Source organism: Drosophila albomicans, chromosome 4, assembly GCF_009650485.2.
Source record: "Drosophila albomicans strain 15112-1751.03 chromosome 4, ASM965048v2, whole genome shotgun sequence".
Lineage (NCBI taxonomy): Eukaryota > Metazoa > Arthropoda > Insecta > Diptera > Drosophilidae > Drosophila > Drosophila albomicans.
The window spans coordinates 880154-893661 of NC_047630.2; the positions used below are offsets into that span (position 1 = coordinate 880154).

At 38.9% G+C, this 13508-nt stretch overlaps 1 protein-coding gene across 3 annotated transcripts in view; it reads right to left on the reverse strand.

Annotated features, from left to right (window-relative positions):
* Positions 1-13508, reverse strand: part of LOC117573089 (putative uncharacterized protein DDB_G0277255) — a 72747-nt gene that overhangs the window by 41246 nt on the left and 17993 nt on the right. The window contains exon 7 of one of the 3 annotated variants that reach the window (XM_052006261.1): positions 1376-1775. The exons of the other annotated variants lie outside the window; for them this stretch is intronic. Coding sequence (XP_051862221.1) covers positions 1389-1775 — 387 coding nt within the window. The 3' untranslated portion in view covers positions 1376-1388. Of the gene's footprint in view, positions 1-1375; positions 1776-13508 lie in introns of those variants that run through there. 3 annotated transcript variants of the gene reach the window in all.

Below are 13508 nucleotides of genomic sequence, written 5' to 3' on the forward strand. Positions count from 1 at the left end.
GTCAGAAGAGCGCAAAAAATTGTACAAGCTCGATATGTTTTCTCATGCAAGGAAAAACAGTCGCCTGAATAATATATATCAGATGTGTTTAATAGAGTATTGGATTCCTCTGATCCACTGCTTTCAACTACATATAAATCTAAAGGAACGCCATGTTATAGCTCTTTTGGAATCTCCTGATATTGAGTCTCCAATAACATAGGCATGTGTATTCAATAATGATAATCAGGTAGAAGAAGGCGGAGATAATGAACTCGAAATTTTCGGGCAAAGTTCCGTGGAGTTGGAGGAAGAGCTTTGTGAAGAATAAATTATTAACTGGGCACCAGGTTATGGAGTCACAAAACATAATATTGTGCTCTAATTAATTTTTGATTTAATTTTGCAGGGATCCAAATCAAATTTAAAATGCGAATTTGCTAAAAATATATTAATTTAATAAATTTAGTTTAACTTTATTAAATATATTTCATTAAAATATTTTAAAACAAATTTTTAGAAAAAAATCGAAAATTATAACCTCATGGGAAGGTGGGCGGGAAGGAAGGCGTGGTCCAATTGAAAAAGAAAAAATCCGAAATTCGATCTTTATTTTTTAGGTATATGTACAAAGTTTCATGTTTCTATCTTCAAAAATGGTAAAAACGCCGCAATTCAGGACTTTTTGCCCATAGTGAAAACGCCAAAACAATTATGAGACTACTTATATGTACTTATGTAAATATCTCTAACTAGAGATCTCGGGGACAACATTACATTATGCATGTTGCTGAGATCAAGTCGTTCCCGCTCTTTGGCAAGGGTATCTGCTATCAATGCCCTGGTGGCTTAGGATTCAAAAGATACGCACGACCGCAGATTCCTTCAGCCACTGTATTGCACTTCGCTTTTCCTTATTATTATCATATTGCAGCTTGGCTGTTAACAAAGATGTTAATGGAGTTATAGTTAGAGCATATTATCCGAGCCACTTCTGCAGCCAGGCAATGGCGAAGACTTCTGCTTGGTAGATCCTGCAATGACCGGGAAGCTTGTGAGACAGTTTTGTAATCGGTTTAGGGCAGTAGACGGCCTCACTTGGGCAGATTTTGTATTTATGGTCAATGAATCGACACCAGTAGGCGTCCTTGGGCGTGCATCAAAGACGTTAAACCATCGCATTATATGGGGTGAGAGGCCCCAAGTGCAACTAAGCATCTTTTTCACCATGTATAAGTCTCGGGTGACTACCTCATATCTCTTCGTGAAAAGGATTAGGTTCGTTTTGTCCGCATTAATGAGCAAATTTTTTGCAGCAGTTTATTCACAACCAGATTCCAAAAGAGAGGTTAGAGGACCCCACTCTGAGAAGTGCCACATCCCAATTCCTCTGAAATCGCCCCAGATAGTTAGCATCCGCCCGTCACTAAGAAGGCGGTTGACCCATCTATGGATCGCTGGAGCTGTGTTGACTGAGAGATTTTAGTGGTCGTCATAGAGTAGGGTGATGACACCACGAGAGACACGAGGTGTAAATCTCCGATAGCCATGGAACAATCGCAGTTTTGCTGGCATGCACCATTGCTGGCGTGGTCCATCGAGTCCGCGCGTCCTGAGCTTTGCAAAGGAGTCAATAGCCCATTTTTTTCATTTGTCGTAATTAGGCCATCAGGAGGTATCATAGCCGGGAGACTTTGAACGAGCTGCCAGTTAGCAATTTTTGTTCCGAAACACCCTGGGAAATAAGATTTGAGCAGCGCCTCTCGGCCTAGACTTCGTCGTTTGTCTTGAGTACCCTGAGCCGTAGTGATTACGCAGTTTTAAAGTTTTTTTCTTAAAAACATAGTTTAGTATTTAGGTTGCAGTATTAGTGCGTATCCTATATTTTTAAAGTCTACTTCAGCTGTAAAGGCGATTGACGAGAAGAGACTTAACTTAGCCGCAATTTCATTTCTGACACAGACAAAATTGTTATTAACAAGAATTACATGACTTTCTTAACGACAACTAAATAAATTAATTTGATAACTTATTCGGATCTAAAGTTCATAACAAAAAATCTTTTTTTTTTGGTACTTATACTGGTGCCAATCATTTTAACTGGTATGTTATTCTATGTAATGGATATATGTGTTTTAGATATAATGTATCTAGAATGGAAATTGACAATTTCACAAAATAAATTGTATGCCTTTATTGGAATACGAAGCAAGAGGTTTGGAACCAAAAGTAGTAGATCACGCATTTTTTCTAAAACCATAATTATTTTAAATAAACAAATTAAATTACTGCTCCCAGTTTAAATTGCCTATTGCTAGGCAACGACTGCGACGATGAGTCTCCATCCATAATTACAATTGATTTTATTTACAAGTAAATAAGCAATTGTAAACAAACTCCAGAACGTTTGGTGGAACTGTACCGACGCTAGCGTAAAGCGCAGGGCGAGAGATAAACAAAGTACTGTTGAAGCCTCGCTTATAGCTGTAAAATACCGCAATAAGCTGCCGCCACCGCAAGCAGTGGCTATAAATAGATCGTGTAAACGAAGGAAACACAAAGAAGAGATTGTGAAGATCACTTGCGGAGATCTGCTTAGCGCACGTCCGAATGCAACGAGGCGAGGGCTGAGACTGGCACTAACCATACAATACATAGATGAGTCAATTCATACAAAAAAACCTATATTTAAAAACATTATTATTGCGACCCCAGTCGGATACAATTATATGTATAATTGTAAACCGGCTGTAAACCTCGTGCACTTCTGCAGCCTTGCCAATCTCAAAGACTTCAGCCTGGAAGATGCTGCAATGGTCCGGGAGTTTATAGAAGTGTTTGGATACCGGATCTGGGCAGTATACGGCCGCACCGACTCCTTCGTCCATCTTCGACCCGTCGGTGAAGAGGTTGAGGGCTTGGGGAATGCATAACCCATCCCGCCAGCAGTCCGGTTCCATATATATTGTGTTAATGTGATCGGTACTGGTAAGTGATATTCAATGTCTCAAATTTTGCATAAAGTACTGGTACATTGGCACCAAATTATGGAAACCTCCGTACTTTTTCTTTGGGTTCTCCGTGAAAATGCGTCAGAAGAGCGCAAAAAATTGTACAAGCTCGATATGTTTTCTCATGCAAGGAAAAACAGTCGCCTGAATAATATATATCAGATGTGTTTAATAGAGTATTGGATTCCTCTGATCCACTGCTTTCAACTACATATAAATCTAAAGGAACGCCATGTTATAGCTCTTTTGGAATCTCCTGATATTGAGTCTCCAATAACATAGGCATGTGTATTCAATAATGATAATCAGGTAGAAGAAGGCGGAGATAATGAACTCGAAATTTTCGGGCAAAGTTCCGTGGAGTTGGAGGAAGAGCTTTGTGAAGAATAAATTATTAACTGGGCACCAGGTTATGGAGTCACAAAACATAATATTGTGCTCTAATTAATTTTTGATTTAATTTTGCAGGGATCCAAATCAAATTTAAAATGCGAATTTGCTAAAAATATATTAATTTAATAAATTTAGTTTAACTTTATTAAATATATTTCATTAAAATATTTTAAAACAAATTTTTAGAAAAAAATCGAAATTATAACCTCATGGGAAGGTGGGCGGGAAGGAAGGCGTGGTCCAATTGAAAAAGAAAAAATCCGAAATTCGATCTTTATTTTTTAGGTATATGTACAAAGTTTCATGTTTCTATCTTCAAAAATGGTAAAAACGCCGCAATTCAGGACTTTTTGCCCATAGTGAAACGCCAAAACAATTATGAGACTACTTATATGTACTTATGTAAATATCTCTAACTAGAGATCTCGGGGACAACATTACATTATGCATGTTGCTGAGATCAAGTCGTTCCCGCTCTTTGGCAAGGGTATCTGCTATCAATGCCCTGGTGGCTTAGGATTCAAAAGATACGCACGACCGCAGATTCCTTCAGCCACTGTATTGCACTTCGCTTTTCCTTATTATTATCATATTGCAGCTTGGCTGTTAACAAAGATGTTAATGGAGTTATAGTTAGAGCATATTATCCGAGCCACTTCTGCAGCCAGGCAATGGCGAAGACTTCTGCTTGGTAGATCCTGCAATGACCGGGAAGCTTGTGAGAGAGTTTTGTAATCGGTTTAGGGCAGTAGACGGCCTCACTTGGGCAGATTTTGTATTTATGGTCATTGAATCGACACCAGTAGGCGTCCTTGGGCGTGCATCAAAGACGTTAACCCATCGCATTATATGGGGTGAGAGGCCCCAAGTGCAACTAAGCATCTTTTTCACCATGTATAAGTCTCGGGTGACTACCTCATATCTCTTCGTGAAAAGGATTAGGTTCGTTTTGTCCGCATTAATGAGCAAATTTTTGCAGCAGTTTATTCACAACCAGATTCCAAAAGAGAGGTTAGAGGACCCCACTCTGAGAAGTGCCACATCCCAATTCCTCTGAAATCGCCCCAGATAGTTAGCATCCGCCCGTCACTAAGAAGGCGGTTGACCCATCTATGGATCGCTGGAGCTGTGTTGACTGAGAGATTTTAGTGGTCGTCATAGAGTAGGGTGATGACACCACGAGAGACACGAGGTGTAAATCTCCGATAGCCATGGAACAATCGCAGTTTTGCTGGCATGCACCATTGCTGGCGTGGTCCATCGAGTCCGCGCGTCCTGAGCTTTGCAAAGGAGTCAATATAGCCATTTTTTTTTCATTTGTCGTAATTAGGCCATCAGGAGGTATCATAGCCGGGAGACTTTGAACGAGCTGCCAGTTAGCAATTTTTGTTCCGAAACACCCTGGGAAATAAGATTTGAGCAGCGCCTCTCGGCCTAGACTTCGTCGTTTGTCTTGAGTACCCTGAGCCGTAGAGATTACGCAGTTTTAAAAGTTTTTTCTTAAAAACATAGTTTAGTATTTAGGTTGCAGTATTAGTGCGTATCCTATATTTTTAAAGTCTACTTCAGCTGTAAAGGCGATTGACGAGAAGAGACTTAACTTAGCCGCAATTTCATTTCTGACACAGACAAAATTGTTATTAACAAGAATTACATGACTTTCTTAACGACAACTAAATAAATTAATTTGATAACTTATTCGGATCTAAAGTTCATAACAAAAAATCTTTTTTTTTTTGGTACTTATACTGGTGCCAATCATTTTAACTGGTATGTTATTCTATGTAATGGATATATGTGTTTTAGATATAATGTATCTAGAATGGAAATTGACAATTTCACAAAATAAATTGTATGCCTTTATTGGAATACGAAGCAAGAGGTTTGGAACCAAAAAGTAGATCACGCATTTTTTCTAAAACCATAATTATTTTAAATAAACAAATTAAATTACTGCTCCCAGTTTAAATTGCCTATTGCTAGGCAACGACTGCGACGATGAGTCTCCATCCATAATTACAATTGATTTTATTTACAAGTAAATAAGCAATTGTAAACAAACTCCAGAACGTTTGGTGGAACTGTACCGACGCTAGCGTAAAGCGCAGGGCGAGAGATAAACAAAGTACTGTTGAAGCCTCGCTTATAGCTGTAAAATACCGCAATAAGCTGCCGCCACCGCAAGCAGTGGCTATAAATAGATCGTGTAAACGAAGGAAACACAAAGAAGAGATTGTGAAGATCACTTGCGGAGATCTGCTTAGCGCACGTCCGAATGCAACGAGGCGAGGGCTGAGACTGGCACTAACCATACAATACATAGATGAGTCAATTCATACAAAAAAAACCTATATTTAAAAACATTATTATTGCGACCCCAGTCGGATACAATTATATGTATAATTGTAAACCGGCTGTAAACCTCGTGCACTTCTGCAGCCTTGCCAATCTCAAAGACTTCAGCCTGGAAGATGCTGCAATGGTCCGGGAGTTTATAGAAGTGTTTGGATACCGGATCTGGGCAGTATATACGGCCGCACCGACTCCTTCGTCCATCTTCGACCCGTCGGTGAAGAGGTTGAGGGCTTGGGGAATGCATAACCCATCCCGCCAGCAGTCCGGTTCCATATATATTGTGTTAATGTGATCGGTACTGGTAAGTGATATTCAATGTCTCAAATTTTGCATAAAGTACTGGTACATTGGCACCAAATTATGGAAACCTCCGTACTTTTTCTTTGGGTTCTCCGTGAAAATGCGTCAGAAGAGCGCAAAAAAATTGTACAAGCTCGATATGTTTTCTCATGCAAGGAAAAACAGTCGCCTGAATAATATATATCAGATGTGTTTAATAGAGTATTGGATTCCTCTGATCCACTGCTTTCAACTACATATAAATCTAAAGGAACGCCATGTTATAGCTCTTTTGGAATCTCCTGATATTGAGTCTCCAATAACATAGGCATGTGTATTCAATAATGATAATCAGGTAGAAGAAGGCGGAGATAATGAACTCGAAATTTTCGGGCAAAGTTCCGTGGAGTTGGAGGAAGAGCTTTGTGAAGAATAAATTATTAACTGGGCACCAGGTTATGGAGTCACAAAACATAATATTGTGCTCTAATTAATTTTTGATTTAATTTTGCAGGGATCCAAATCAAATTTAAAATGCGAATTTGCTAAAAATATATTAATTTAATAAATTTAATTTAACTTTATTAAATATATTTCATTAAAATATTTTAAAACAAATTTTTAGAAAAAAATCGAAAATTATAACCTCATGGGAAGGTGGGCGGGAAGGAAGGCGTGGTCCAATTGAAAAAGAAAAAATCCGAAATTCGATCTTTATTTTTTAGGTATATGTACAAAGTTTCATGTTTCTATCTTCAAAAATGGTAAAAACGCCGCAATTCAGGACTTTTTGCCCATAGTGAAACGCCAAAACAATTATGAGACTACTTATATGTACTTATGTAAATATCTCTAACTAGAGATCTCGGGGACAACATTACATTATGCATGTTGCTGAGATCAAGTCGTTCCCGCTCTTTGGCAAGGGTATCTGCAATCAATGCCCTGGTGGCTTAGGATCCAAAAGATACGCACGACCGCAGATTCCTTCAGCCACTGTATTGCACTTCGCTTTTCCTTATTATTATCTTATTGCAGCTTGGCTGTTAACAAAGATGTTAATGGAGTTATAGTTAGAGCATATTATCCGAGCCACTTCTGCAGCCAGGCAATGGCGAAGACTTCTGCTTGGTAGATCCTGCAATGACCGGGAAGCTTGTGAGAGAGTTTTGTAATCGGTTTAGGGCAGTAGACGGCCTCACTTGGGCAGATTTTGTATTTATGGTCAATGAATCGACACCAGTAGGCGTCCTTGGGCGTGCATCAAAGACGTTAACCCATCGCATTATATGGGGTGAGAGGCCCCAAGTGCAACTAAGCATCTTTTTCACCATGTATAAGTCTCGGGTGACTACCTCATATCTCTTCGTGAAAAGGATTAGGTTCGTTTTGTCCGCATTAATGAGCAAATTTTTGCAGCAGTTTATTCACAACCAGATTCCAAAAGAGAGGTTAGAGGACCCCACTCTGAGAAGTGCCACATCCCAATTCCTCTGAAATCGCCCCAGATAGTTAGCATCCGCCCGTCACTAAGAAGGCGGTTGACCCATCTATGGATCGCTGGAGCTGTGTTGACTGAGAGATTTTAGTGGTCGTCATAGAGTAGGGTGATGACACCACGAGAGACACGAGGTGTAAATCTCCGATAGCCATGGAACAATCGCAGTTTTGCTGGCATGCACCATTGCTGGCGTGGTCCATCGAGTCCGCGCGTCCTGAGCTTTGCAAAGGAGTCAATAGCCCCATTTTTTTCATTTGTCGTAATTAGGCCATCAGGAGGTATCATAGCCGGGAGACTTTGAACGAGCTGCCAGTTAGCAATTTTTGTTCCGAAACACCCTGGGAAATAAGATTTGAGCAGCGCCTCTCGGCCTAGACTTCGTCGTTTGTCTTGAGTACCCTGAGCCGTAGAGATTACGCAGTTTTAAAGTTTTTTTCTTAAAAACATAGTTTAGTATTTAGGTTGCAGTATTAGTGCGTATCCTATATTTTTAAAGTCTACTTCAGCTGTAAAGGCGATTGACGAGAAGAGACTTAACTTAGCCGCAATTTCATTTCTGACACAGACAAAATTGTTATTAACAAGAATTACATGACTTTCTTAACGACAACTAAATAAATTAATTTGATAACTTATTCGGATCTAAAGTTCATAACAAAAAATCTTTTTTTTTTGGTACTTATACTGGTGCCAATCATTTTAACTGGTATGTTATTCTATGTAATGGATATATGTGTTTTAGATATAATGTATCTAGAATGGAAATTTGACAATTTCACAAAATAAATTGTATGCCTTTATTGGAATACGAAGCAAGAGGTTTGGAACCAAAAAGTAGATCACGCATTTTTTCTAAAACCATAATTATTTTAAATAAACAAATTAAATTGCTGCTCCCAAATTTATATTTATTTATTTTAAATTTATGTATTTAATATTTTATTAATTATATTTACTACTTCTTTTAATTATTATAGAACATACAAACTATGCACACAGGTATTGGTATAAATAGGTATACAAAATTCTTGGTAAATTAAAAGTAAAGTTACTTAAGAAGTTGAAATGCAACAATAGGGTTAAATGATGTTGAACTGCTGGCCAAAGGAAATGACACAATACAATGACTATGATTATGGCGTGTGGGCATGTGATGGTGTAACGAATGTTGAAAGAAGAAGAGAGAGTATCAAAAATTACTTAATATACGAAAAAAATTAAAAAAAGAGAACAAAAACTAAACTGAATGGCGAAGATTATGTTAAGGAATGGTTGGTTGCTATTGTTGGGAATGATAAGTCTTAACAAATTGCGAAATTAAAAGTTGCTTGGTTATAAAATGTTATTAAAAAAAAAATAAAACAAGTAAAAAAGCTACAGTGTGCTCGACAGTGAGATACCCGCGGCCGATTTTGAATATATGCAAAACAGTGCTGTATTTTTCTTTAAATATGCCAAGTTATTAGTATTATTAGAGTATTCTATAAGTATATTCAATTAGTTTTCATCGCACGGTTGTTTGACTGCAAGAAAATTTCCGTGGATATTCTTGAATGAAGGCGCAATTTTCTTTAAAGGCAAGTGTTTTATGTACTAGAATATCAAGATCCTCGTGAGCCGAGAACAGCCTTTAGCTTTCTTACGTATTTACATATATTATAGCATATCTTATCAATGCATACCTAGTATTGTATACTTAGTGATAGTTTCAGCTGGGTAGACATATCGTCACTTATTGCAGTCGAAAAACAATGGCAACACCCAAGATAAAATCAAGCCCACTTGAAAATTGAAACGGATATTATGCAGGTTATTAATGAAATCATCGGCTGGCAAGATCCCCTACTGAACCCTCCCAGAGGGTGCTGGCTGCATAAGCTCATTGTCAGCGGGTAGCAGATCTCTACTATGCGCCGCCGTTTCAGGTACTGCCGATCCTAGCTGAGGGCTCTGGTCCTTGTCTTTCGGGCACTTTTCTGTCTGAAGATAAGAAGCAGAATCCATGGTACGAGTGGTCTGACGGTCAAACTGAAAACGCTATGGGGGCTTCCAAGAACAAAATTAGCCAAATGTCTCAGAATGGAGCATTCTAAACATTCAACCCGGGCTGGGGTGTCAGCCCAAACGTCGGAGGAACGCGTGACTACTACCACCGTCGGGCACGGGGGAGTCACACTTCTGATGCGGTGGGTGGAAGCCAAAACAGTTGTAATAATACTGTCACAAACAACAACAACTCCAGGTTGATGCGCGCGGGTGCCGTTGTCTTAGCCGACTCGGACCAAGAAAGCGCAGTGTCAATTTATACGGTGGATGAGGAACGTCTTCTTCAGTTACCACGGCCTATCGCCAGCACCTCCAAGGTTGCGCAGCGTGGCACGGCGGGGCTGAAGGAAAAGGCCAAAAATTAGGCGGCGACCCGCATTCACGCTCTGCAGAGCGATGGCGCTTGACCTATAGTAAGTTGGTCGACGCACTGTTTGTTAGGATGGAGAACGCCCCAGACAGTCTAATGCCTACTTTTGAAGGCACTGGCTGGATTAATGGTGTCAAGATCCTGACACGCAAGGGCGCGCAACGTTGCTTTGGCTGAAAGCGTTCCCAAACTGGACGGAATATGGAAGGGGCCAAGCTGTTCCCTATAGCCGTGTAGGGCGAGCGGGCGCTTCAGCTGCTTAAGAAGCAGAACCCCGCCATTCCGGCGAGTTATTGTTCCATGCTGAAGGTTGATGAACCTTTACTGAGCTCCTCCTCGCTCTAGAGGAAGGGTCCTCCTACGCGGCTTTGGCCCAGGAACCGTAGATAGTGTCGGGCAACATAGTCGCAGGGCTGAAGTCGTCAAACTACAATCTCTACGTCCCGACTTTAGTAAGTAGATCGAGAACTGCCATCCTGGTAACGAAGCTTATAGTATTTACTACCTAATTTTAGCACTGACGATCTAATTGTCGTTGGAAGTTTTGCTGCAAGCAAGCCCTCGAGGTAATAGCTGCTGTCGAACCACTAAACCTATACGCGCAATCCATAGCCGCAAAATAGTCCCTTAGTCCCTGCTACAGGCAATCTGGGTCTATTAGGCTATGGCCATAGGAAGAATAGTACAGACTTGGACTATACTATCTTCCTCACCTGTACTGACCATATAAATACGGTAAACGAGGAATCGGGCTGTTGGCGGGAAGGCTGCAGACGGGTCGAAGATGAACGAAGGAGTTGGTGCGGCCGTATACTGCCCCCAAACCGGTTTCCAAACACTCCTATAAACTCCCAGACCATTAGAGCATCTTCCAGGCGGAAGTCTTGCTATTGGCAAGGCAAGTGGTTCGAGGTTTACATCACAATTATAACTCGATCAATATCTTCCAAAAGTCCAAAGTTGTTCTGAATAGCAGAAGAGCAATAAAGTCGCTGAACGCATCTGCGGTCGTGTGCATCTATTGGATCTAAAGCCACCAGGGCATCGATGGCAACGAGATCGCAGATACTTGCGGGGAATAGAGGGAATAGGGCTTGATGATGGTATGTTTAACAACACGCAACACACAGGCTTGATATCAGTAATTTCCACAACGTTCAGAATTCCTTGAGATTCTTTGACAGCGAAATTGATACATGGATAGCAAGTGGCTATATTGGCCTCTCTGCCTATGACACTGTGGCCACCGTGGATAGGCGCTCCTAAGGTCCCACGCCGTTTTACGGTTGCGTTTATAGAACAAGTTCTCGGCCTCCTTATCCAAGATCGCAGATATAAGTTCAAATGCCCTCGTGAATATTATTAATTGAAATTTTTGGAAGACACAATTTCCACATAATTCCTTTAACAAACGCAAACAAGAGTTCAAATAAAAAAAAAAATGAATGCACAATTCTGTCCTCGTATAAAATCAACAATAATAATTGCAATAAGTTCCTGCAAGAGGTTTTATACCCGATGTTATTCCAACTGAATTTTCTAAGGCGCTAAAGGATTTAAGGTTAAGAAAGTTAGAAAAGCCGTATAAAATACAAGGTCTGGTACAGTGCACATTGGGATGAAATGCCTTTATTTTGGCCACAACCGTTTTTTAAAGCTAGAAAGTTGAAACTTAGAGAATTTGCTGCTTATATTATTTGTGAATTTCGCATTTTCTTATTTTTTTTTTTATTTTTTATATTTTTTTGTTTTTAATCACCTCTAAATCGTTTTCCCGAAAATCATTTGGAATTACCCAGTCAAAAGGCGTTGACATTGCGCTTTGTATCCAGCCAAATTTTTAGTAAGTCACCTCGACGAATAGAAACCTTGCTTGTATCTATTGAAATATTTAACCCCCCGCAAATTATTTAAATGCTATCTGAATATACATATAATAACTCATACTGCCACATAAGTTGTTATTTGAATCCTGTTGTATCTTGCTAGATATGCTCCACGATACACAAATATTATAAGGTTAGAACCAACAAAACTACTGCTTACGTATTTCATTAAAAACATGACAACACAAAAGCACATATAATTAAACACTTATATAAATATTTTCTACATACCATGCGGAACATTTTCCAATTTAAGGTATTTTAATTGGTCAAACTGTTTAAAAATACTAGAACTCCAAAATTACGAAACTTGACTAGTCAGCAAGCTTGCACGCACCACGTAGCAAGAACAGCTGACTTTCAACGGCTGGTGCAACTCGAGGGCTGCACAATAAAATACCAATTAAATATTTTCGATGTCTAGGGACATTTCTAAGCTTGAAATAATTGTAACATTATTGAACATGAACTTTTTAGGTTTTGGCCAAAATAAAGGCATTTCATCCCAATGTGCAGTGTACAGACTGAGTAAGCAGTTCGAACTACCACATAATAAATCAAAAATTAAATTTATACCTTCAAATTTAACAGACAAATTTTTTATTTAAAAAAAAACACTTCCGCTCCCGTTAGAATAGAATAAAAATTGTCGAGGTTATTCTAGAAATATTTTTGTATGACAAAAAACGCCCACTGCGATTGGGTCTAAATTGCTTTGGCTAACAATCTGATATTTTTAGTACTCTATGGTATATATTATATATAAGGTGTTGTACTATATCGATATACCAAATTTTATTTAGTTTTATTATTTTAGTTTTTTTTTTCGGTATCATTTTTGTATATTTGTAGAAAAAGGTTTAATTGAAAATGAGTAGGTGATATCTCACATTTGAGCTCACTCGACTGTGGCTTTCTTACTTGTTTTTATTGTATATTTTATTCTTATACATATCTCTATATACCCAATAAAATTTCAATTTTATATTTCGCCGGTGGTTGACCTTTCTAGGAAATCTCCACATTGAAAAGACTTTCTGCTCCTGACTGAGTTTGAGCTTATAAACTTCATTCAACCCACAACCACATATTTTCTCTCGCAACTATCCTATTTAATTCAAAAGTAATTATTTTTGAAATCCAAAAACTCATTTGAAATAATATGTGTACAATAATAGCACAAAATATGGTATTCCTTTCTCTGGTTGCACATCCTGTTCTTTAGTAGCACATACGAGTCATTTCGGGATTGGCTGCAAGTGTATCCAAAAGGAAGTCTTGCGCTTTTCTTACCCCTAGATTTGTTACCCGCTCTGTATTCATTTCATTTTGTACAGTAATTTGGATCAGAAGAGACCGTTGCTTCAATTGTGGTGTTTTTTTTTCAAATAAGAATAACAATAATAATAAATACTTTCTGCGGCTTACAACGTTTGCCAAACGGGCGCCCGAGACGTAGAATGACAACAACAACTCATTAAGTGTAGATGAAAAAAAGCGTGTTCGACCCGACATTAAAGCCATCAGGGTTGGAAGACCTTATTCCTACCTTTTCATTATCGGTTACTAAACGATCTTTCGTCAAAATTAATATAAAAATCTAGATTTTCATTATCATCTTTAAAGTGGGATTTAAGACGGTTAGAGGTCTTAAAGTCGAGGCTGTGCGCTGATAGGTTACTCAGTAA